Source organism: Hyla sarda, chromosome 6 (genome assembly GCF_029499605.1).
Source record: "Hyla sarda isolate aHylSar1 chromosome 6, aHylSar1.hap1, whole genome shotgun sequence".
Classification (NCBI taxonomy): domain Eukaryota; kingdom Metazoa; phylum Chordata; class Amphibia; order Anura; family Hylidae; genus Hyla; species Hyla sarda.
Window position 1 is genome coordinate 93,189,646 of NC_079194.1, and position 24,989 is coordinate 93,214,634.

The 24,989-nt window shown below is 44.0% G+C and overlaps 1 protein-coding gene across 10 annotated transcripts in view; it reads right to left on the reverse strand.

The window, feature by feature from the left end:
- The window catches only part of CFAP20DC (CFAP20 domain containing), a 512,401-nt gene that overhangs the window by 46,703 nt on the left and 440,709 nt on the right, over window positions 1–24,989 (reverse strand). For all 10 annotated transcript variants that reach the window (XM_056524504.1, XM_056524505.1, XM_056524495.1 and 7 more), the window contains one exon: window positions 3,656–3,717. In XM_056524504.1, coding sequence (XP_056380479.1) covers window positions 3,656–3,717 — 62 coding nt within the window. The remainder of the gene's footprint in view (window positions 1–3,655; window positions 3,718–24,989) is intronic.

A 24,989-nucleotide genomic window follows, 5' to 3' on the forward strand; every position in this document is an offset into this window, starting at 1 on the left:
GGCTGCCCGGGCTTGCTGGGAGTTGTAGTTTTGAAACCTCTGGAGGTCCGCAGGTTGAAGACCACTGAGGGCGAATGATGAGAAGAGGATGATGAAGGGGGGGGGGGTGTGGGGATGATGAAGGGGGGTGTGTGGGATGATTACAAGGGGATGATGAAGGGGGGATGTGTGGGATGATAAGGGGATGTGTGGGATGATGACAAGGGGATGATGAAGGGGGGATGTGTGGGATGATGACAAGGGGATGATGAAGGGGGGATGTGTGGGATGATAAGGGGATGTGTGGGATGATGACAAGGGGATGATGAAGGGGGGATGTGTGGATAAGGGGATGTGTGGGATGATGACAAGGGGATGATGAAGGGGGGATGTGTGGGATGATGATGAAGGGGGGATGTGTGGGATGATAAGGGGATGTGTGGGATGATGACAAGGGGATGATGAAGGGGGGATGTGTGGGATGATGACAAGGGGATGATGAGGATGTTAATGACGGGTCTGGATGATGACAGGGGGGGATGAGGTATTTCCCACCCTAGGCTTATACTCGAGTCAATAACTTTTCCTGGGATTTTGGGTTGAAATTAGGGGTCTCGGCTTATACTCGGGTCGGCTTATACTCGAGTATATACGGTACATTTTAATATCTTTACTACCTTTACATTAAAATAATTAATGTATTACAAAATATTTTTAAATTTTTTTTGTCAACAGAGCTGTGTGAGAGCTTATTTTTTGTGGGATGATGTCTAGTTTTCAATTTTTGTAAGGCGAGATTAATGAAAAACAAATATTCTATCAGTATTTTTTATGGTTAATCCATACAGTAATTTTTTACACTATGGCTTACGATGAATGTGGTCGAGTAATTTTTATTATTTGTATAAGGATAATTCCTTTTGCATTTTCAGCCCTACTATGATACCCTGCTATCAATAATATTTTTCAATGGTTCTAAAGGAATGGTTCTAAAGAATCCATGCCCCTACATTTAGACAGAATCCTGAACATGTGAACATGGCCTTACCATTTTTAGAATTAGTATAAATGTTAACATACAGCTATAGCTAGCACCAATGCCATAATATTGGCATGGCATCTTGGGGCCACAGTGTTACAGCTCACTGTGCCTCTCACACTGCTTTAGGCTAAGTTTCCACTTGGTTTTTTTTCTGGCAGTTTTTGGAAAACTGCCACTGCAGCTTTTGGAAAACTGCCACTGCAGCTTTTGAGCCAAAGTCAAAGTGGATCCATAAGGGATGAGAAGTGTAAGTCCTTCCGTTATATGTCCTATTCCTTTTGAATACACTTCTGGCTTTGGCTCAAAAACTGCAGTGCAGTTTTCCAAAAACTGCCAGAAAAAAAAAACAAGTGGAAACTTATTCTTCAGCATTTAGTTTAGATTTGTGTACGTGATCGGTGATGCATATCACCCATTGTTTACACAGTAGTTTCTGCGATACTGTACACAAACAATGTAAAGCACCTGGGAAACTTCACAGGAGGACCAGGAAAATCTGACAGGAGTTATCTTTCTGTATAGTAAGCCAGTGATGCTTTATGCATTACTTGCTTACTGTAAATAGATTTGTTGAGCCGGGCCCAGTGAATCTGTTTTGTTGCTCAAAACTAAGCCCACATTGTTTTCTGCATTACTGGTCTACACTACTGTATATATACACAGTTATGGCCGTAAATGTTGGCACCCCTGAAATTTTTCTAGAAAATGAAGTATTTCTCACAGAAAAGGATTGCAATAACACATATTTTGCTATACACATGTTTATTTACCTTGTGTGTATTGGAACTAAACCAAAAAAGGGAGGAAAAAAAGCAAATTGGATATAATGTCACACCAAACTCCAGAAATGGGATGGACAAAATTATTGCCACCCTTAACTTAATATTTGGTTGCACACCCTTTGGAAAAAATAACTAAAATCAGTGGCTTCCTATAACCATCAATAAGCTTCTTACACCTCTCAGCCAGAATGTTGGACCACTCTTCCTTTGCAAACTGCTCCAGGTCTCTCTTATTGGAAGGGCGCCTTTTCCCAACAGCAATTTTAAGATCTCTCCACAGGTGTTCAATAGGATTTAGATCTGAACTCATTGCTGGCCACTTCAGAACTCTCCAGCGCTTTGTTGCCATCCATTTCTGGGTGCTTTTTGACGTATGTTTGGGGTCATTGTCCTGCTGGAAGACCCAAGATCTCGGACGCTAAGCCAGCTTTCTGACACTGGGCTGTACAGTGTGATCCAAAATCTGTTGGTAATCCTCAGATTTTTTGATGCATTGCACACATTCACGGCACCCAGTGCCAGAGGAAGCAAAACAACTCCAAAACATCATTACACCTTCACTATATTTCACTCTAGGTACTGTGTTCTTTTCTTTGTAGGTCTCATTCCATTTTCGGTTAACAGTAGAATGATGTGCTTTACCAAAAAGCTCTATCTTGGTCTCATCTGTCCACAAGACGTTTTCCAAGAAGGATTTTTGCTTACTCAAGTTCATATTGGCAAAATGTTTGGCTGACCAGCTTTTGTTTTAAATTGTGTGGTTGTCTGAAGGCCAAGATGGGAGATACAACCATCACCACGCGTACCACTGGTAGCCACATACAATCCGGCCCTTGAAGAAATACGCAGAAAATTACCTACAGAAAGAACAGACACAGACAATGGCACCAAACCCTGCACCAAGCCTCGCTGTAAACTCTGTCAACATATCTGCACCCAGATGGAAGCCACCCACAACAACAAGACATAGAACATTAGGGGACTATGCTCCTGCACATACCCAAATGTGGTCTACATGATACAATGCACCAAGTGTGACATGGGATGCTATATTGGGGAAACCGGACGGAAACTCAACGAAAGGATGAACCTACACAGACATTCCATCAACCGCCATAAAGAAAAGGACTACTGCACCCCAGTTGGACACAATTTTACCCAATCAGGGCACTCCATACATGACCTTACAATCAAAATATTGAGAGGGAATTTCAAAAACACACAAGAGAGAAAGACATTTGAAGCCAAAATGATACTTCTTTTTTGACTCGAAAAACAGGGGACTCAATGTGGATTTGAGCTTCTTATCTCATTATCAAAATTTCTTATAACCTGTACTGTACTGTACTGGATTCTCTTTTGCATCTCACTTTGTCCTGCTTATTACCAGTCTCTCCCCTGCTCCCCCCTCCCTCCCCCTTTCTCTCATCCTTATCTATTTAGTCTGTGTTCCTATAACAGGACAATTTATGGCCCATCTTAGTGTGAATTCTCCACATATATTGTCTTAACCCCTGCATATTTGTGAGATGTAACCTGTGTCTTCTACTTGTGAGCTTAGATTTGCTTTGGACTTGATAAAGGGAGGAATCCCGAAAGTTTGTCTCTACAAAATGCTGTTAGTCCAATAAAAAAGGTATTACAAGATACTGCAACATTTTATGATTTGCATCACTGGACTAATACGGCTACTCAAATTTACTATATATATATATATATATATATATATATATATATATATATATATGATGCATTGGAGCAAAAAATAATAATAATAATAATAATAAAAAAAATCCTCAAAAAGAATATGGTAATGATGAAACATTTCTCTAATGTCTCTAAAATTTCTTACCGTGGGTTGGATTGAGCCAGAGGATTCATTTCAGTCTGGTAGTGAGATCCCTGGTTGACAGGCTGTAAAATCAGAAAATAATCATAATCATTAATTTGCCAAAAATTATTTCAGATGTTAATGTTAAAACTGCCAGAAGCATGAAAAGGACATCATAATAGGTCAAGGGATCTTTAGCATTATGCAGCAACAGTAATGTGCATTGTATTTACATCCTATAAGATATGCATGCACAGTGATCCTGCCCCAGTGTCTTATAGTCTGCAAGCCTATAGGTCACCCTTAGGAAACCCCCCAAAAAACTATATTTTCCCATACACCCTATTTTGATAACAGTGCAAACTTTATTATCGGAAATTCGCACATTCTTAAGAGTTTAAAATTATCATCCGCCTCATTGTCCTGATGTGGAAAGAAATTTAGACCAGCCGGTCACTTTTGTGCATATATATCAAACCGTGCACTGCAGCAACACCTGCACTAATGTGCATTCAGGACAGGGCGTCTGTATTAAAAACTTATATGGCCCCCCTCAATATACGTTTTTAATACAGACGCCCTGTCCTGAATGCACATTAGTGTAGGTGTTGCTTGAGGCACCGTGCACTGTTTGATATATATGCACAAAAGTGACCGGCTGGTCTAAATTTCTTTTGACATTAGGACAATGAGGCGGATGATAATTTTAAACTCTTAAAGGGTAGCTCCCACCATCCTATTTTTTTTTTTTTTGCTAGCCCGTTCCCCCCCCCCCCTCCCCCCGCTACGGCACTAGCCCGTTCCCTCCTCTCCCCCCCCCCCCCCGCCCGCATACCCCGTTCCCTCATTACACTTGCAGTTAGTGCAGAGTCCGGCAGCGGCGTGCAGGGACAGTGGCGGCAACGAGGCGGCGGCGATGTGCGGGAAGAGTGGCCTCCCAGCCAGTGGCCGGGGAGCCAATGCTCTCGCTCCCGCCTGTCTGATTGACAGGCAGGGAGCGAGTGCAGCCTAACTGATAAAGGACTGATTGCAACTCAGTCCTTTTTCAGTAGCCGGTTTTTAAATGTAAATTAAACCTTTTTAATGAAAAAAAATATAATAAAAGTATATTAGAGAAATGTTGTAATACATAAGTACTACAACATATCAAAAAATAAAGTTGGTGACAGTGCCCATTTAAGAATGTGAGAAGTTCCAATAATAAAGACTGCACTGTTATCAAAATAGGGTGCATGGGAAAATATAGTTTTTTTTTTGGGGTCGCCTAAGGGTGACCTATAAGTTTGTGGATTCATTCTCCACCCTCCATACACCAGTCTCCACTTAAAGGGGTTATCCAGGCAAAACATTTTTTTATAAATATCAACTGGCTCCGGAAATTTAAACAGATTTGTAAATTACTTCTATTAAAAAATCTTAATCCTTCCAATAGTTATTAGCTTCTGAAGTTTTCTGTCTAACTGCTCAATGATGAAGTCACGTCGCGGGAGCTGTGCATGATGGCAGAATATCCCCATAGGAACTGCACAGCTCCTGGGACGTGAGTCATCAGAGAGCAGTTAGACAGAAAATAACAACTCAACTTCAGAAGCTAATAACTATTGGAAGGATTAAGATTTTTTTATAGAAGTAATTTACAAATCTGTTTAACTTTCCGGAGCCAGTTGATATATATATATAAAAAAGTTTTGGCCTGGAATACCCCTTTAAGGATATAGTCTGCAAGCCTAAACAGAGAGCAGCATTGTTCATTGTGGGAATGGGGCTAGGTGAGCATTTTAGCTTGTGGATTACTAAGGTGAGGAGGACACCATTGCTAAGTGAGGACATTAAAGAGGTGCCATAATTGAGTGAGGTTCACTAAGGAGAGCACCATCACTTAGTGGTGGAACTGAGAAAGCATTACTACTGAGTGGGGAAAACTCAGAGGGCACTATTACTGAGTGGGGAACTAGGGAGTACAATACTGGATGAGGACACTAAGGAGCATCAATACTGTGTTAGGGCACTTAGAAGCATTATTGCTTACTTGGAGCACGATTAAAGAACTTGGACATTTAGGAGGAACCATTATTAAGTTTGGGTACCATTCCCACGTGCAGACACCATTACTAAATAGAAGAAGGGAGGTAAAATTACTCAGTGGAGACAGTTACTGCACTAGTATGATGTGCACTAAGTTGGCACCAATGCTGGAGATGTACCTTTTACAGCGTGTGGTTGGGGGGGCACCATTACTTTTACATTATGCAAAATGGGGCTCTACTACTAATGAGAACAATAAGAAGCTAGTTTGGTATAAAGCACTAAACAGACACTATTACTTTGTGATGTACTAAAAGGTTAGCAAGCTCTGCAGACACTACTCATGACTGGATGAAATCTTAATGGCCATCTAGGCTAGATAGTGAAGAAAAGTGAGGTCGGGATAGGAGGTGGAGATAGGAGGACGGGATAGGAGGAGGGGATAGGAGGTCGAGATAGGAGGACGTGATAGGAGTACGGGATAGAAGGACGAGATAGGAGATCGAGAGAGGAGGTCGAGATAGGAGGATGGGATAGGAGGACAGGATAGGAGGTCGAGATAGGAGGACAGGATAGGAGGTCGAGCTAGGAGGACAGGATAGGAGTTCAGGATAGGAGGTCGGGATAGGTGGACGGGATAGGAGGTCGGGATAGGAGGTCGAGATAGGAGGACGGGATAGGAGGTCGAGATAGGAGGTCGGGATAGGAGGTCTGCATAGGAGGACGGGATAGGAGGTCGAGATAAAAGGACTGGATAGGAGGACTGGATAGGAGGTCGGGATAGGAGATCGAGATAGGAGGTCGGGATAGGAGGTCGAGATAGGAGGATGGGATAGGAGGACTGGATAAGAGGTCGAGATAGGAGGATGGGATAGGTGGTCGGGATAGGAGGACGGGATAGGTGGTCGGGATAGGAGGACTGGATAGGAGGTCGAGATAGGAGGATGGGATAGGAGGTCGGGATAGGAGGATGGGATAGGAGGACGGAATAGGAGGTCGGGATAGGAGGTCGAGATAGGAGGACAGGTTAGGAGGATGGGATCGGAGGACGGCATAGGAGGATGGTATAGGACGATGGGGTAGGAGGACAGGGTAGGAGGACTGGATAGGAGGTCGGGGTATGAGGACAGGATATGGGGTTGGGATATGACAACAATATATGGGGATGGGATTTGAAGTCAAAAGCTTCCTCCTTGATTTTCCTCCCCAACAAGGATGAGGAAGGAAAAACCGGGCAACGCCGGGTACTCAGCTAGTTTTATATAAATAAAGAGAATCAACAAAGTAAAGGAGGAGAGCATGTTTAAATGAAGAAAAACTACCACAAGAGGACATGGTGTTAGGGCAAATGTTTCTGTAGTATTACTTTACTGAGAGAGTAGTGGATGCAGGGAACACAGCTGCAAATACAGTAAAGGGGTTTAAGCATGCATGGGATAGACATAAGGCTATTCAGAATATTGGGCAGACTAGATGGGCCAAATGGTTCTTATCTGCCAGGACATTCTTCACTGCTCAAAAAAATAAATAAAGGGAACACTTAAACAACACAATGTAACTCCAAGTCAATCACACTTTTGTAAAATCACACTGTCCACCCAGGAAGCAACACTGATTGACAATCAATTTCACATGCTGTTGTGCAAATGGAACAGACAACAGGTGGAAATTATAGGCAATTAGCAAGACACCCCCAATAAAGAAGTGGTTCTGCAGGTGGTGACCACAAACCACTTCTCAGTTCCTATGCTTCCTCCCATAGACTTGCATTGAGGGGGCGGGTCGTGACATCATGAGCTCCCAGCGCTGGCTCCAACGGTTGGAACAGTTTCTTCCAAATGCTGAGCAGCGGAGTACCCCTTTTAAGAATTAACATTTAAATTGAAGATTTCAAATAGATGAACCTAAAAACTTTTATTTACTGTGCCAGCAGCATGAGGAGACAACATGGCAGTGCAGTGACACAGCCTAAAAGTGGCAGAAGGATGAATGACAAAGTGGCTGAATGACACAGCCTGTGGTTGACGGCAGAATGAGGAGGCAATATACTGGCTGAATGACACAGCCTGGAGTTGGCGGCAGCAAAAGCAGACCATATAGTGGCTGAATGACACAGCCTGGAGGTGGCGGAAGCATAAAGGAGACCATAAAGTTGCAGAATGAGACAGCCTGGAGGTGGCAGCAGCAAGAGCAGACCATAAAGTGGCTGAATGACACAGCCGGGTGGTGGCGGAAGCATGAGGAAACCAAATAGTTGCAGAATGAGACAGCCTGGAGGTGTCAGCAGCATGAGGAGAACATATGGTGGCTGAATGACACAGCCTGGAGTTGGCAGCAGCAAGAGCAGACCATATAGTGGCTGATTGACACAGCGTGGAGGTGGCGGAAGCATGAGGAGACCATATAGTTGCAGAATGAGACAGCCTGGAGGTGACAGCAGCATGAGGAGAACATATGGTGGCAGAATAAGACAGCCTGGAGCTGGCATCAACACGAGGAGAACATATGGTGGCATTATGAGACAGCCTGCAGGTGGCATCAGAAGCATCAGGAGTCCTGAAAGTGACCCGGTGACATATTGGGGCGGTGGGTGGCAATACCAGTACCCGGTGACGAAGGTGGAATAAAAAAAGGAGAACTTTGCATCTGATGTGTGGCATACGGCGGGTGGCAGGATCAAAATAGTAGCTGAGGCCGGTAGTCAAAAGAAAACGGTCTCTTTCGTAAAAGTGTTGGTGTACACAAGTAAGTATTGAGGATATGCATTGCGTAAAACTTATAATTTTAATAATATTCTTAGGATAAAATATATGTACTCCAAATTTTTTTGAAATCAAACAAAAGGAAAGGTGTGCAAAAAAACACCATGTGCCACCTACACCACCAAGTATTGATGTGATGCAAAGACCTCTAAAAGGTGGAAGGGAACAACCTATAGTTCATTGTAACCAGAGGGGGTAAAAACTTCCCCTGTAAGGCCCTACTCTCTCATTATTAATTCCCTTCTTGGCAAGCCTCACTCGCCCTAAAAAGGGCGTCCCCACACAGGAACCTCTCCCTATTTCCACCTGCAAACACTGCCATTTCCCAGGGTTTTTAGGTGGAAATAGGGAGAGGTTCCTGTTTGGGGCCTCCCTTTTTAAGACGAGTAACACTTTCCTCGAAAAGGTGGAAGGGAACAACGTATTGTCCATTGTAGCAGGTGGGGGTAAGAAATTCCCCTTTTTTGGCAAGCGTTACCCGCCCCACAGAGGAAACTCTCCCTATTTCCCCCTAAAAACACTGTGAAATGGCAGTGTTTATAGATAGAAATAGGGAGAGGTTCCTGTGTGGAGTGGTGTTGGTGGCCCATGGTGTTTTTTGCACACCTTTCCTTTTGTTTGATTTAAAATAAAAAAATTGGGTCCATATATTTTATCTTAAGAAAAGTTAAGTTTTAGCAAATGCATATCCTCAATACTTACTTGTGCTCTGATGCTGAGGAATGTCTGCAACTGGGGAGCAGCACCTTAAATATATTTTGCACTATCCATATTTGTAAAGTGTTGGTGTGGCACCATGGTCAATCTACTCTGAGGCATCTGGCATTGGTGGGTGGAAATCCTGGCTGATCCATGCCTGATTCATCTTCACAAAAGGCCAATCTCTCCACATTTTTCGTTGGACAGACGAGTTCTCCTTGGGGTTACTATGGCCTCTGCCACACTAAACACCCGCTCTGATGGCACACTACTGGCCGGACAGGACAGTTTTTCCAGAGCAAACTCTGCTAGTTGCGTGTACAAATCAAGTTTGGCTGCCCAGAAGTCCAGCAGATCTTCAAGGTGTGCCGACATGGTCATGTCAAGGTATGCCACCACCTGCTGGTTTAGGTCCTGCTCCAGGTCTACCTGCTGCTGATGAGTTGCTTTACAATGTGGGTAAAGACACCTACTCATCAGCGACTGTAGACTCAGGCTGCTGCTGATGGAGCTGGTACTGCTCCTGCCACCCCACCCCTCCCCAGCATTCATGGCAGTGGAAGGTGAGCGCAGAGGGCCCCCCGAGTCAAAGCTGCGAGAGGATGGACGATGGCGCAGATAGGCATTGGCCAACTGACTACATAGGATGTCTCTGTAGTAGGTCAGTTTGTCCTCCCTCTCAGTGGGTGTACATAAGGCCCTTATTTTGTGCCGGTAGCGAGGGTCCAATAGGGTGGAGAGCCAGCAGCCATCCTGCTGCCGAATGGCGACAATTCGACAGTCACTACGCAAGCAAGCATGCATCATGCCATGTGTGCAAGTGACTCGGAGGGAGTCCCTGCCTCCATCTCCATTGCATACTGACACGATGTGTCTGGGTCCTCTGTCTCGCCTTCCTCATAACCCTCTAGCTGCTCCTGCTCCTCCTCTCCTGTCAGATGACTAAAAAAAGCACCAATCTCTCAAAACCTAAATTGTGCTCCACTGTGCCCCTCCCCCTCCTCCAGTTCAGCCCCCCACAGGGCTTATGTGGCTGTGAGATGTAGGCACCACGTCTCCAGTGCCTTGACCAGCCATCGTTTCCAACAGATGTTGTAGTAAATGAAGCAGTGGAATGGCATAATTCATCCCGTAATCCTGGCGACTGACTAATAATGTGGCTTCCTCAAAGGGCCTGAGCAAACGGCAGGTGTCACGTATGAGCTGACACTGGTTGACATTGAAGTTACACAGGGGAGTCCCCCTATCCGCTTAGATCATCAAGAAATCAATTGATGGCTTTTCTCTGTTTGTATAGGCGGTCCAATTTATGGAGGGTGGAATTCCAACGTGTGGAAACATTGCAAATCAGACAATGTTGGGGGATACTGTTCTGACGCTTCAGCTGAAGGAGGGTGTGCTTTGCAGTGTACAAGTTGTTGAAGTGCATGCAAAGCTTCCTTCCAATTGTTAGGGTGCCTTGCAGATGGGGGGGAAACACTTTAGGAACCGCTTGACAACCAGACTGAACATGTGTGCCATGCAGGGTGCATGTCTCAGGCTTCCTTGTCGCAGTGCAAACAAGATGTTCTTCCTGTTGTCGGTCACCATGGTTCCCATTTCCGGTTTTCATGGAGTAAGCCATGATTCGCTTTCTTGATGAATTACTTTTAGCAGTTTCTCCCCTGTGTGACTCCGTTTGCCAAGGCAAACCATCTAAAGAGCAGCGTGACACCGTCATGCCCTGCACACATGATATGCTGGAGGAGCACTGAGACTTGTCGGTGCAGTGGAGGCTGAGTACACGGTGGAGGATGAGGAGGCGGAGTCTCACACTGTCACAAGACCAACGACCTGAGAGCATGGAGGTGGAAGCGGCGTGACCTGTCCAAGTTGCTGTTGTGGTTGTGCAGGAACCATATTTACCCAGTGGGACAGAAAGGACATGCATTGTCCCTGACAGTAGTTACAACTCCACACGTTGGCACTGCCGTGCACTTTGGTACACACTGACATGCTCAAGGAATGGCCCACCTTCTGTTCCACAAAACTATGCAGGGCCGGCACTGCCTTCTTGGCAAAGAAATGACTGCTTGGGACTCTCCACCTTGGCTCGGCACAAGCTATCAGTTCTCTGAAAGGTGCAGAGTCCACCACTTGAAAAGGGAGGGACTGCAGCACAAGCAACTTGGACAGGAGCACATTCAGCTTCTGCGCTGTTGGATGAGTGGGCGCATACTGTTGTCTCTTGGACATTGCTTCGCCAATGGATTTCTAGCAGAATGATGGAGTCGAAGTAGGAGGAGCAGGAGCATCTGGAGCGACCGAAGATGGGTATGACACACAGCTCCCTTCGGCTGAGGTGGTGGAGCCTTGGCTGACTGAAATAGGGAGCAGTGTGCCACTGCAGAGCCACGGTTCTTCCAGGCCACTTAATGGTGACGCTGCATATGTTGATGCAGGGCCGTGGTGCCAACATTGGGACCCTGGCCACGCTTCACGTTCTGCTGACACATATTGCCAGGTTAACCTCCTCCGGATGCTTGATGAAAAACTGCAACACCGCCGAGTAGCTTATTTTCCCCCCAACAGTCCGCAATGATTGACAACTCCAGGAATCCCTGTTTCACTACCTCCCGGGAAGGTAGGCTGCCATGAAGCAGGTGGTCTACCCCGAGCATGTTTGGCTCCAGACTTTCCACTTCTGCCACCATGCTGACTACCAACCATGCTACCACCTTGCTGGCTCAGCTGCTGCCTAACGGGCAACCTGCAACCCTCTGCTCCTGATGATGATGAAGCACCTTCTGCACCCGGCTCCCAAGTGTGATCGGCTTCATCATGAAGTTTTATCTGCATGTCACTGATGTCCTCCTCAGGTTCCTCAACAATGTCTGCATCAGGAGCCTGAACACTCGCAAAACCACCTCCCATGCCCCTCTCCTCATCACTACTTGCCTGCTTAGTGGAGGAAGCGGCGGATGTCTCCTCAACTTCTTGGTTGGGCATTAGCTGCTGACTGTCCTCTAGATCGTCCTCACTAAATAGTGGAACTGAACCCACAGCATAAGATGCTTCTGTGGGGGAGAGAACAGCATAAGACAGAGGCAAAGGGAGGACAGGGCCATGCCAACTGAGGGTTGTCTGAGTAACCCACTGACTGTTGACTGGGGGTTTCAGATGTCACTTGTGATGAAGTGGATCACTGTATTAACCAATCGATGACAGCAGATGGGTTGCTGGTCGAGACACGAGCGCTAGCTGTTACTGGGAGCTAAGGCCTCTCGCTGCAACTTCGGCTGCCACTCGCCCCTAGTCTGCTGCGACCTCTGCCTGATGAATTTAAGCTTCTGCCACTCCTCTGTGCACGTCCTGTCACTTCACTGCCTGACAAACTTAGTGCTTATATGAGGGGAGTACAATGCGCTCCACTACGCTTAAAACAGTATTTGTCTACAACACCAGCAGGTGTGTACTTTTGGCTGGCCTTTCACAGTATCTAAGCCCTTAAGACTTTAACAGGAACAAAATGGTACACCACTTAGATGTACGCACAGGTTACACTTAATAGAGGACAATACACTTTTAGCTCTCTGCTCACCCTTACTGGCTGTTTACTATTAGCTTTTCAGTTGTTGTACTCACCAGTGTTGCAGCACACAGTCGCTGTGTACTACACTCAAAATTGCACTCTCTCTCTCTCTCTCTCTCTCTCAATCTCACTCATATCACTCCTCTCAGTGCTTCTAGGCTGGATTTGGGCTTGAGGTGAATTGCTGCAGTAAAAATGATTTTCTGTGCAACACATTGCTCTCTGTCCCTCTCTCTCTCTCTCTCTCTGTAATAGAATGCTGATGTGACTGGCCGCAAGATGGCTGCCGATTATATAGAGCTGTGACATCACAGGGGTGGCTGGCTGCTGATAGGCTGCATGCAATTCAGGGTCAGGGACAGCACTAAATGGAGTTTAATGAAGCGATTTGCGCGATTGAATCACGGCGATATGCGCATTCAATACAAATCAAATTTTTCCTGAAATATGAAATATGTCCTGGTTGGACTTGATGGACGTATGTCTTTTTTCAACCATACTAACTATGTAACTATGTAACAAATTCGGATTTGTCAGATTAGATTCGCTCATCCCTATACATTATACCAAAAATACCCTCGAATCTACTAGAAAGTAAGTAATGGATAAATCAAAATATAAATCTCTGCTGCTCTTTGTATTGTTAATGAAAAGCTTTCAATAAAACTGTACTTTGGAAAAATAAACAAAACATAAATATATATAACAAGTATAAGGACATAGGACTAGATTTATCAAAACCGGTCCAGAGGAAAAAATTAAAGAAGCGATCTGATTGGTTGCTATGGGGAATTTCCTCTGGACAGGTTTTGATAAATCTACCCCATACAGTATACTTTTAGATCAATTACTATTAGATTTCTGTGTAAATTTGGGAAAAACAAAGTTAGGGGAAATGCATTTCTATATATCTATATATTTAATAATATTATGCGCTAAACATGCATTAAAGTTTGTCTAATGAAGTTGTTCAAACTGGAGTGTGCTAGATGTAGCAAAAATACAACTCCCAGCATGTCCGGACAGCATGCTTCTATTTAAAAATTCTTAATCCTTCCAGTACTTATCATCTGCTGTATGATCCAATGGAAGTTGTGTAGTTCCTTTTTGCCTGACCACAGTGCTCTCTGCTGACACCTCTGTCCGTGTCAGGAACTGTTCGGAGCTGGAAAGGTTTGCTATTTTTAAAGTGAAGTCCTTCACAAATCTGTATAAATTTCTGTCACCAGTTGATTTAAGAACATTTTCTTCCTCTAGAGTACCTCTTTAATTCACTAAATGCAGCTTAAAGGGGTACTCCCGTGGAAAACAAATGTTTTCAAATCAACTGGTGCCAGAAAGTTATACAGATTTGTAAATTACTTCTATTTAAATATGTTACGTTATACGCTCCAGCCACACACGCTGGCCATGAGTGCATGGACCCCTTACCGTCTGCTGCCGACGGGGCTGGGACTCGCATCGCGAGACGCGCCCACATGCGAGCCCCAGTCCGTCACTCTCCGGGTGTTTCTCCTGCCTCTGCCTCTCTGCTCTGGCGCGCGTGTCCCCGTCCCCTAGGGCGCGCGCACACCAGAGCTTTAAGATTTAAAAGGCCAGTACGCTCATTAGTGTAATCCACCTGTGGCTCATTTATAAATTCTCCACCCACCTCAGTTTCCTGCAGGATCTTTGTTGCCTTGTGCCTTTGAGAAAGTGTTCCTCTGTATTGACTTGCCATGTATCAGATCTCTTGCTCATGTGACTTGACCTTGCTCCTCTGCTGCCTGCCTACTGAACTCCTGTTTCACTTTGACTACGCTACTGTGCCACCTGCCCTGACCTTCTGCAATCCAGACTATGACTTGTCTTATCCCTCCTGTGCCTTGCATCTCCTCAGCCGCCTGTGTGGTCGAGCCGTGCCAGGGGTAACGACCTGGGTCCCACCTGCAGCAGCAAGTCCATCCCACTTTGTGGCAGGCACTGGTGAAAACCAGCGGCACCTTAGACTCCGCTCCCTGGTACGGTGCGAATCATCTGCCACACAGGTCCAGCGGATCCACATTCACCTGGGTTCCTGTCTTCAGAAACGTGAGTGTTACAAAAATATCAGAATCCTTCCAGTACTTAGCTGCTGTATGCTCCAAAGGAAGTTGTGTAGCTCTTTCCAGTCTGATCACAGTGCTCTCTGCTGACAAAAAGGTTTTCTATGGGGATTTGCTTCTACTCTGGACAGTTCCTGACAAAGACAGAGGTGTCAGCAGAGAGCACTGTGGTCAGACTAGAAATAACTACATGACTTCCTCTGCAGCATACGGCAGCTGATAAGTACTATAAGGATTAAGATTTTTAAATAGAAGTAATTTACAATACCCCTTTAAGTCTATATGAGATGGGATTTTGCCTACTATATTCTTTGCATACAAAATTCATTATGGAGTAGTAAGGACCCACAATGAAAATGTATGGTGGGCATATTTCACTTGACTCTTCCTTGTTAAAGAAGAGTGTGCTGTTTTAATAGAAATGTTATAACAGCACATTTGCTATGAGGTATCCATGTGTCTAAAGATAATTTAGAAGCCATAGTATGAGTCTAGCATGCTTGTCGGAATGATCTATAAAGTAATTTATTCTTAGTATCTACTGGCCAATATGCAGTCAAATTACATATTTAATGACTGACTGTGTTGCTCAGTAGGAGCACATCCTTTCCTCTCCCTATGAAAAGTGGGCACTACAACCACGATATTAAAACATTTTGCTCTAATGAATATGAAACTTTTGATCTAATAGTCATTAGGTCGGTCAGCGGGATACAATTTTATTATCACTGACAGAAAGTAAAATTTTGTACCAACGAAACGTGAACAAAGTCTTATTTAATAACCTATGCTTGCTAAGAAATTTAGTTTTCTATGTCGGGTCGTAAGTGTGTGCAAGCAGAACTATGAGAAGCCAAAGGTCATGAAATAAGAAGCATACTTAGAAAAGAGGATATCTAACTGTGCATACTATTCCTGAAAAGAGGAGATCTAACTGTGCATACCACTTGAGAAAGAGGAGATCTAACTGTGCATACTACTCCGGAAAGAGGAGATCTAACTGTGCATACTACTCCTGAAAAGAGGAGATCTAACTGTGCATACTACTCCTGAAAGAGGAAATCTAAATGTGCATACCACTTCAGAAAGACGAGATCTACCTGTGCATACTACTCCGGAAAGAGGAGATCTAACTGTGTATACTACTCCTGAAAAAAGGAAATGTAACTGTGCATACTACTCCGGAAAGAGGAGATCTAACTGTGCAAACTACTCTGGAAAGAGGAGATATAACTGTGCATACTACTCCTGAAAAGAGGAGATCTAACTGTGCATACTACTCCAGAAAGATGAGATCTACCTGTGCATACTACTCCGGAAAGAGGATATCTAACTGTGTATACTACTTCTGAAAAGAGGAAATCTAACTGTGCATACTACTCCGGAAAGAGGAGATCTAACTGTGCAAACTACTCCGGAAAGATGATATCTACCTGTGCATACTACTCCGGAAATAGGATATCTAACTGTGCATACTACTCCTGAAAAGAAGAGATCTAACTCTATACTACTCCTGAAAAAAGGAGATGTAAGTGTGCATACTACTTCTGAAAAGAGATCTAACTGAGAATACCACTCCTGAAAAGAGGAGATCTAACTGTGCATACTACTCCTGAAAAGAGGTGCTCTACCGGTGCATACTACTCCTGAAAAGAAGAGATCTAACTACATATCACTCCTAAAAAGAAGAGATCTAACTGCGCATACAACTCCTGAAAAGAGGAGATCAAAATGTGTATACTACTCCTGAAAAGAGGAAATCTTACTGGGCATTTCACCTACTTTCACTTACTTTGTACTACTGGAGAACATCATGACTCTAGTGCCAGCCAACTACCTTGCATAGTTTCAGGTGACTCCTAGGGGAAGAGTAATGGGGCAAAGCTCCCCTGTATGAGCTCTTTGTCAACATGTGTATCCCAATACCCTTTGACATATGTCTTTGTTGATAGTCCACAGTCCTGAGGGAATCTATGCTATCAGCTGAGATTTGGCGTCTGAAGTGGTCTAAATACCCCTCTGCCACATAGAAGGACACCTTGTTATTAATGCCACATGGTTAGTTGGAACGAGACATGTCAAGTTACACTTTTGTCTTCTATCTTGTACTCTTTGATAAAGAAAGGTACTCAAATTCCCTCTCCAGACAGAAGGAAATGATTTCACACTAACCAAACCAGAGAGTCTCCTCCAAAAGGAATAGCACTGTCTGAAAAATAAGTCCATACCAGAATCCATAACCAGTATTCTGCTCTTTACTGATAAGGGGCAAGGACCCTAAAACTATTGGGGTAGACTCTGGAGAAGACTCTAGTTTGGCTACTATGACATACTTTTCTTCCCTCTGGAAGAGAGTGAATTTGCAAATTTTTTCCCATAGAGAACTGTCTTAAAAATTTGCCTTAATAACACTGGTCTTTTATTAAAGGAGTACTCCGCCCCTAGACATCTTATCCCCTATCCAAAGGATATGGGATAAGATGTCAGATCGCCGCGGTCCCGCTGCTGGGGACCCCTGGGAACCCCGCTGCAGCACCGCGCTATCATTACTGCGCAGAGCGAGTTCGCTCTGCACGTAATGATGGGCAGTACAGGGGCCGGAGCATCGTTACGCCATGGCTCCGCCCCTCATGACGTCGCGGCCCACCCCTTTCAATACAAGTCTATGGGAGGGGGCGTGGCGGTCGTCACGCCCCCTCCCATAGACTTGCATTAAGGGGACGGGCCGTGATGTCACGAGGGGCGGCGCCATGACGTCACGCTGCTCCGTCCCCCGTATCGCCCGTCATTACGCACAGAGCGAACTCGCCCTGTGCTGTAACGATAGCGCGGTGCCGCAGCGGGGATCCCGGGGGTCCCCAGCAGCGGGACTGCGGCGATCTGATATCTTATCCCCTATCCTTTGGTATAGGGGATAAGATGTCTAGGGGCGGAGTACCCCTTTAAGAATCGCTAACACCCATAGGTTGCATCTAAGTTATCTCTATAGCCAATCAGTACTTTTGTACTGACAAGAGACAAGAAACCTAAAACAATTGTCTACAGATGGGTGAAAGCGAAGAGTCTTGTTTGGCTTATATTGTTTTCTTCCTTCTGGAAGAAAGTGAATTGTCTTATCTTGTACTCTTGAATACTCATGATAACAGAAAATGCAATAAAAAGATTTAATTCAGCTTAAAGACACAGCAGCTTACATTATTTACCTCCACTAAAAACAAAAGCTTTGTTATCTAGTATTGTCCACTAGAGATTTTGATTTGAGTAGACAAATACAGGGCATTACCGATGAGACAAATATTTAGTCCACAATTTCTTTTTAACTGCTGTAAAGTACAGGATGAGGATTTCACTGTATTTTCTGTGATGATAAACAAATTCTTCTTAACAAATCTGAGTGCAGCCCGTAAATGACTTTTTAGTTTGACTAAAATTGTAAATGGAAACATTGAAATATGTATAGATCGAAGGCTTTCACAGATTTACAGTAAAAAAGGTTCATTTTTTTTGGAGGCTGTAGCAATGTAGGATAATAAAAATCCTAGACAAAAGAAAAAAATAACATTAAAATCCCATCCCATTATAGAAGTGTAACATTTGTCAGATAAGAGAAGTGCAATTTTTCGCTATTACATTGATTCACTGACTCGGTTGGATCCTTATTTAGTGATTTCGACGGACAATACCAGGGTAGATTTATGTTTGTCTTATTTCAGAGGCCATGAATTTTCATGCATACTTTATCTTAAAGGGGCAATGTTCTCTACATATATATATATATATATATATATATATATATATATATATATTGGATTAATCTGTGAATCTATTTCAATTAAAGAGTACCGGGGGGGAAAAGTTAGTGCGTCTTATACAGTGAATTCACATTAAAACCCTGTCCTATCGCGGCGGTCCCTGCGGCCATCAACGTCCGGGACCCGCGGCTAATACAGGACATCACTGATCGCGGTGATGCCCTGTATTAACCCTTCAGACATGGCGATCAAAGCTGACCGCCGCGTCTGAAGGGAAAGTGACACTAACCCGGCTGCATCGGGAGGGACCTTACCTGCCTCCTCGGTGTCTGCTCTGTGCCGGGATCCCCTGCATGGCCGGAGCTCTCCTTTGTCGTCATCACATTGTCGCGCACGTCGTCCCCTCATCCAATAGGAGCAGCGTGCGTAGCGGAGTGCTTAGTGACGTGATGGCAGCGACGGAGAGCGAGGATACCGGGCAGCAGAGACGTTCCGGAGCAACGGGGACACCCCGGGGATGCGGCAACAGCGATGGAGGGCGACATCCAGGGCAGCGGTGACGAGCGGTGATGGGTCCGGAGCGGCAGGGTCTTCAACCTGCGGACCTCAGGATGTTTCAAAACTATAAGTCCTGGCATGCCCGGACAGCCAACGGCTGTCTGGACATGCTGGAAGTTGTAGTTTTGCAACATCTGGAGGTTCGCTGGTTGAAGATCACTGTCCTATACGTTACATTGTATTCTAGATTTTCCTCCTTTAAAATTGGGTGCGTCTTATATGCCGGAGCGTCCTATATGGCGAAAAATACGGTACCTGTCATCATACCATCTTTTCTAAACTAACTACTCTTAACTCCCCTATTGCCCTTAAAAAATGTTTTCAAGCTTTAAAAAGCTCTGTATCATACCTTTCCCCTTGCTCACACTGTGTGAGTTCCCCGCAGGAGAAAGGGGGCATTCCCCAGCATGTGCGACATCACTAAAGCCTGCGAGAGCTGTGCCTTGCCATGCCCCGTATGCACTTCCTGAGTTTGGTCTCCTGCCAGGCTGGGAGACCAAACTAACTATTTGACTTGTGCAGGGAACAAAACAGAGCCACATAGTAGCCGTTTAACATATAAAGGTTGAGAATTTTAACAGCAAGTAAATAGCAAAGTGTCTTATAATTACATAAGGAACAATATATTAAATGTTTAGTTTGGTGACAGGTACTCTTTAAAGGACATACATCTCAACTTTTTGTGAAATTGTTTTAAATTATGTTTTTGGAGGATTTAAAATCGTTTGTCCTGTGATATCTAAATAGCTCCAGTGTCATGAAAAAAAACCCTTCTCTATAGGTTTAACCCCTTAAGGACTCCGTTTTTGCACTTTCGTTTTTTCCTCCTTACCTTTTAAAAATCATAACCCTTTCAATTTTCGACCTAAAAATCCATATTATGGCTTATTTTTTGCATCGCCAATTCTACTTTGCAGTGACATTAGTAATTTTACCCAAAAATGCACGGCGAATCGGAAAAAAAAATCATTGTGCGACAAAATCGAAGAAAAAATGCCATTTTGTAACTTTTGGGGGCTTCCGTTTCTACGCAGTGCATATTTTGGTAAAATTTACACCTTATCATTATTCTGTAGGTCCATACGGTTAAAATGATACCCTACTTTTATAGGTTTGATTTTGTCGCACTTCTGGAAAAAAATCATACCTACATGCAGGAAAATTTATATGTTTAAAAATGTCATCTTCTGACCCCTATAACTTTTTTATTTTTCCACGTACAGGGCGGTATGATTACTCATTTTTTTGCGCCGTGATCTGAAGTTTTTATCGGTATGATTTTTGTTTTGATCGGACTTTTTGATCACTTTTTATTCATTTTTTAATGGTATAAAAAGTGACCAAAATACGCTTTTTTGGACTTTGGAATTTTTTTGCGCGTACGCAATTGACTGTGCGGTTTAATTAATGATATATTTTTATAGTTCGGACATTTACGCACGCGGCGATACCACATATGTTTATTTTTATTTTTTTTACACTGTTTTATGGATCTCAGGCACGGAGCAGTCATTCGCCGATCAGACACCGAGGAGGCAGGTAAGGGCCCTCCCGGTGTCCGTTCAGCTGTTCGGGACACCGCGATTTCACCACGGCGGTCCCGAACAGCCCGACTGAGCAGCCGGGTCACTTTCACTTTCACTTTAGAAGCAGCGGTCAGCTTTGACCGCCGCTTCTAAAGGGTTAATACCGCACATCGCCGCGATCGGCGATGTGTGGTATTAGCCGCAGGTCCCGGCCGTTGATGAGCGCTGGGACCGACGCGATATGATGTGGGATCGCGGCGCGATCCTGCTTCATATCGCGGGAGCCGGCGCAGGACGTAAATATACGTCCTGCGTCGTTAAGGGGTTAAACATATATATATATATATATATATATATATGTCTACCAGATTGAGCTTATAGAAGTTTGCCTTTAGTTTTAAATGTATCCAACAAATACACTTTAGACTTTGTCTATCACTCTACCCCACTATCTATCACAGTATAACATTTGAGATGTCTTTAGTATACTTAACATTAATTCTTTAGCGTGTTTTTTTAAAAGAATATTTCCAAATATTATAAATATTGTTATTCTCTTATTGTTTACAACATATACGAGTTGCCACAGCCTCTTTGTCAAGCACAACTCTCATAGGAGCGTGCATCATAATGGACATAGGAGCCGAACCATCCCTTGTGACAGCAACCAGTAAGTGTGACTTTTTTAAGTGATTTATCTACCTATTTTTGTGTTTTTTTTCTATAATGTTAGTGTAGGGACTCCCAAGAGACTGAGGACCATTAACATGGGTTGCGGGCTTGCGTATTTTGGCCAAAGTATCAACTAATACCTCATGTTTATCATATGAGTATAATATATATATATATATATATATATATATATATATATATATGTAGGGCAAGTATTCTCCTTAGGGAGGAGCACCGCTTCCGGTGTAGAACGGAGATTCAAAAAGGCCATTAGCACTCCGCAGGATTTCTGGCTAAGGAATATGCAAAGCAGCTCATCACCTGACCTTCTCAGGTAGCATGCCCTAAGATCAGCTCTGGCTCCAGTTATGAAGTCTCAGAAACTGGAGAATTCATAACTGAAGCCAGAGATGATCTTAGGGCATGTGATGAGCTGAGAAGGTCATGTGATGAGCTGCTTTGCTTGCATATATGTATATATATCATTTTTTACATTTTTTTTTTCTGTAATGTGGTCTGGCCTTGAGATGCTGGGGCCCCAGGGTGTCTGTGAGTTGTGGGGTGCACATAGATGATGCCCACCTGATCAAATAGTATGGTAGTATGGTGATCACTAATAGGTTGTAAGCCAGCATGGTGCACTACACCGTATCATGTCACTGGCACCCTGTGTGCAACTATAATACTAAGCAGCTGCCCCCTCATGAATAGAAGGCGAGTGAGTGATTGTTCATCAGTATTTTCCACCTGTGTGACCTCCTCTTATATGGCTAATTTGCATCATAATGGAAATACATGCCTAACCTGCCTTTGTGTCAGTAAGCAGTAAATGTGGCTTTTTTCTGTGATGTATTTTTTTTTTTTTCATTGGTAAAAAAAAATAGGAACAGCTCAATCCTAAGAAGCTTTTTTCTAAGCCAAAATACTATCATTCTTTCCTTGCCATTTCCTGGTGGATTTAATGAACGACCAAAAAAATCAAACATAGACATACACAGTTTTTAAAGCATGTGTTGTATTTGTACGATATATATATTTTTTTGGTTTGTTTGTTTTTTAACATTTTTGCTGTAGTTGTTGCGTACTGCAAGGAGCTTCAGCTGCAGGAATTTGGCAGCACTACTTTGGCTGCAACCATGAGCCATTTTGCAAAGAGTCTGAGACCCACACAGGGTACAATGTGATTGATTAAAATGGGATGGTATTCATGTACAGTGACCCCCCCCCCCGACCTACGATGGCCCCGACATACGATCATTTCAACATCCGATGGCCTCTCAGAGGCCATCGCAGGTTGAAGGCAGCATCAACATACGATGCTTTTGTATGTCGGGGCCATCGCATAAACGGCTATCCGGCAGCGCAGACTGCTTCAGCTGCCACTGGATAGCCGTTTACGGTGCCCCGTGTGGTCCGCTGATGATCACTTACCTGTCCTCAGGGCTCCAGCGCGTCCTCTTCAGGATCCCCTGCATCGTCGGCGCTCTCCATCGTCGTCATCACGTCGCTGCGCACGCCGTCCCGTCATCCAATAGGAGCGGCGTGCATAGTAACGTGATGGCGGCGATGGAGAGCGAGGATGCTGGGGAAGCAGAGGTCTTGCCGGAGCATTGGGGACACCACGGGGACGCCGTGACAGCGATGTAAGGCGACATCCAGGGCAGGGACTTCAACATGCGGACCTCCAGATGTTGCAAAACTACAACTCCTAGCATGCCCGGACAGCCGTTGGCTGTCCGGGCATGCTGGGTGTTGTAGTTTTGCAACATCTGGAGGTCCGCAGGTTGTAGACCACTGTCCTATACTTTACATTGGATACGATCACTGGATGCGATCAAGATACGATGGTTTCAACAAACGATAGTCCATTTGGAACGGATTACCATCGTATGTTGAGGGACCACTGTATTTAAACTTTTTGTATGGAACTACTTGCATAAACTTCAAAGTGAATTTGCATAGCAAGTATACATCTCCATATTACATAACAGTTGGCTTTGTATACGGCAACAGGTGCCATATTAAATTTACATACTGAATACTTGTCAAAATAAAGCTGATTCTAAAGTCAAAGCAATAGTAAAAGCTGTTTATTAAAGGAATACAAGATGCTGAGCGGTAACTCAAGAAAAGCTAAATACAGGTGCATTACCATTCTGTAAAACCTCCAGCTATATAAACCATTTCACGCTACTAATGTGTGAGCGCAGCACATGAAAATACAAATAGCGTAGGAACATGAAAGATGGCTCGGACTAATCTCACACCCACAAGGGATAGTTCATACTCCTGCTCAGGTCTAGTAAATAGTAGGGCATCTGATGTATTAGCCATTCAGAGGACTGTGAGAATTACAGCTCCAGACTAGGGGGGTGCGATATTATAGTGAGGCTAAAATAATGGTTCTTAGTAATGGATCCTATAGTAAATGCAGTGGTAATACTCTTGTGTTACAGCAGATAATGCATTAAAAGAATTATTATAGCTTTTGTAAGACTAACAGGAGGCAATGTTATTTATCACTAACAGGCAGATACGTGCATGTGAGGTAACCAGGTGGGGCCATCTATACAGAAATAGGGCACTGTATGCTCTATATAGGCTGAGAACTAAAATTAAAAATGCTAAACACTGGTAGAAAAGTATAGGAAAGCTGGCTCAAAAATATGGCTATAATTTTTGCACTTGTCTACGAGCAGCATCCGACTAGGGTCCCGCCAAAGGAATTCTGAGGAGCCACCAGTCATCTATACACAACATGCAGAAGTTCACTTTAAATTGCATTGTACTTGTGCCGCCTTACTCCACTTGTTGGGTGGTATAAAGATAGGCACAACTGAAATTGGTATAAGGTAGTGTTTCCCAACCAGGGTGTTTCCAACTGCTGCAAAACTACATCTCCAGCTGAAGGCACCCTGGTTGGAAAAACTCTGGCGTAAGGGCCAAAGGACATGCTATTAAAGTGGAGTGAAAAATGACAAATTCTCTTCAATAAGCTGGGTTCACATCTGCAGCAAAGGGTCAGTTTTGTGCCTTCATCATAGATCCCGTTCAGTGCTGAAAAGCAGAGTCGGAAGGGCTGCTGCACAACAGACCCCAATGACTTCGATGGTGTCCGTCGTGTTTCTGTTTAGTGTCTGTTTATTTAGCAGGTTTTGACCAGACAAAAAAATGTAACTTCTGCTAAATAAAGGGAATTTGCAATGGAGCCCCTTGAATCGAGTTCCAATGCAACTGTAAATCTAGCCATATGTTGTACATAACAAAAAACTGCTTTAATAAGGGGTCATTTTCTGATAGTACATTACTTTTAAAGGGGTAAAAAAAATTCTAGTCAACTGGTGCCAGAAAGTTTTACAGATTTGTAAATTCCTTCTCTTCTATTTCAAAACCCTAAGCCTTTAAGTACTTATCAGTTGCTGTACCCGCCAAAGAAAGTTGTGTAGTTCTTTCCAGTCTGACCACAGTTCTCTCTGCTGACACATCTATCCATGTCAGGGACTATCCAGAGTAGGAGAAAATCCCCATAGCAAACCTCTCTCCTGCACCAGACAGTTCCTAAAACAGACAGAGGTGGTCAGACTGGAAAGAACTATACAACTTCCTCTGTAGCATAAAGCAGTTGATAAGTACTGAAAGTATTAAGATTTTTAAATAGAAGTCATTTTCTGGCACCAGTTGTCTCAACACACAGGACATCCTAGCT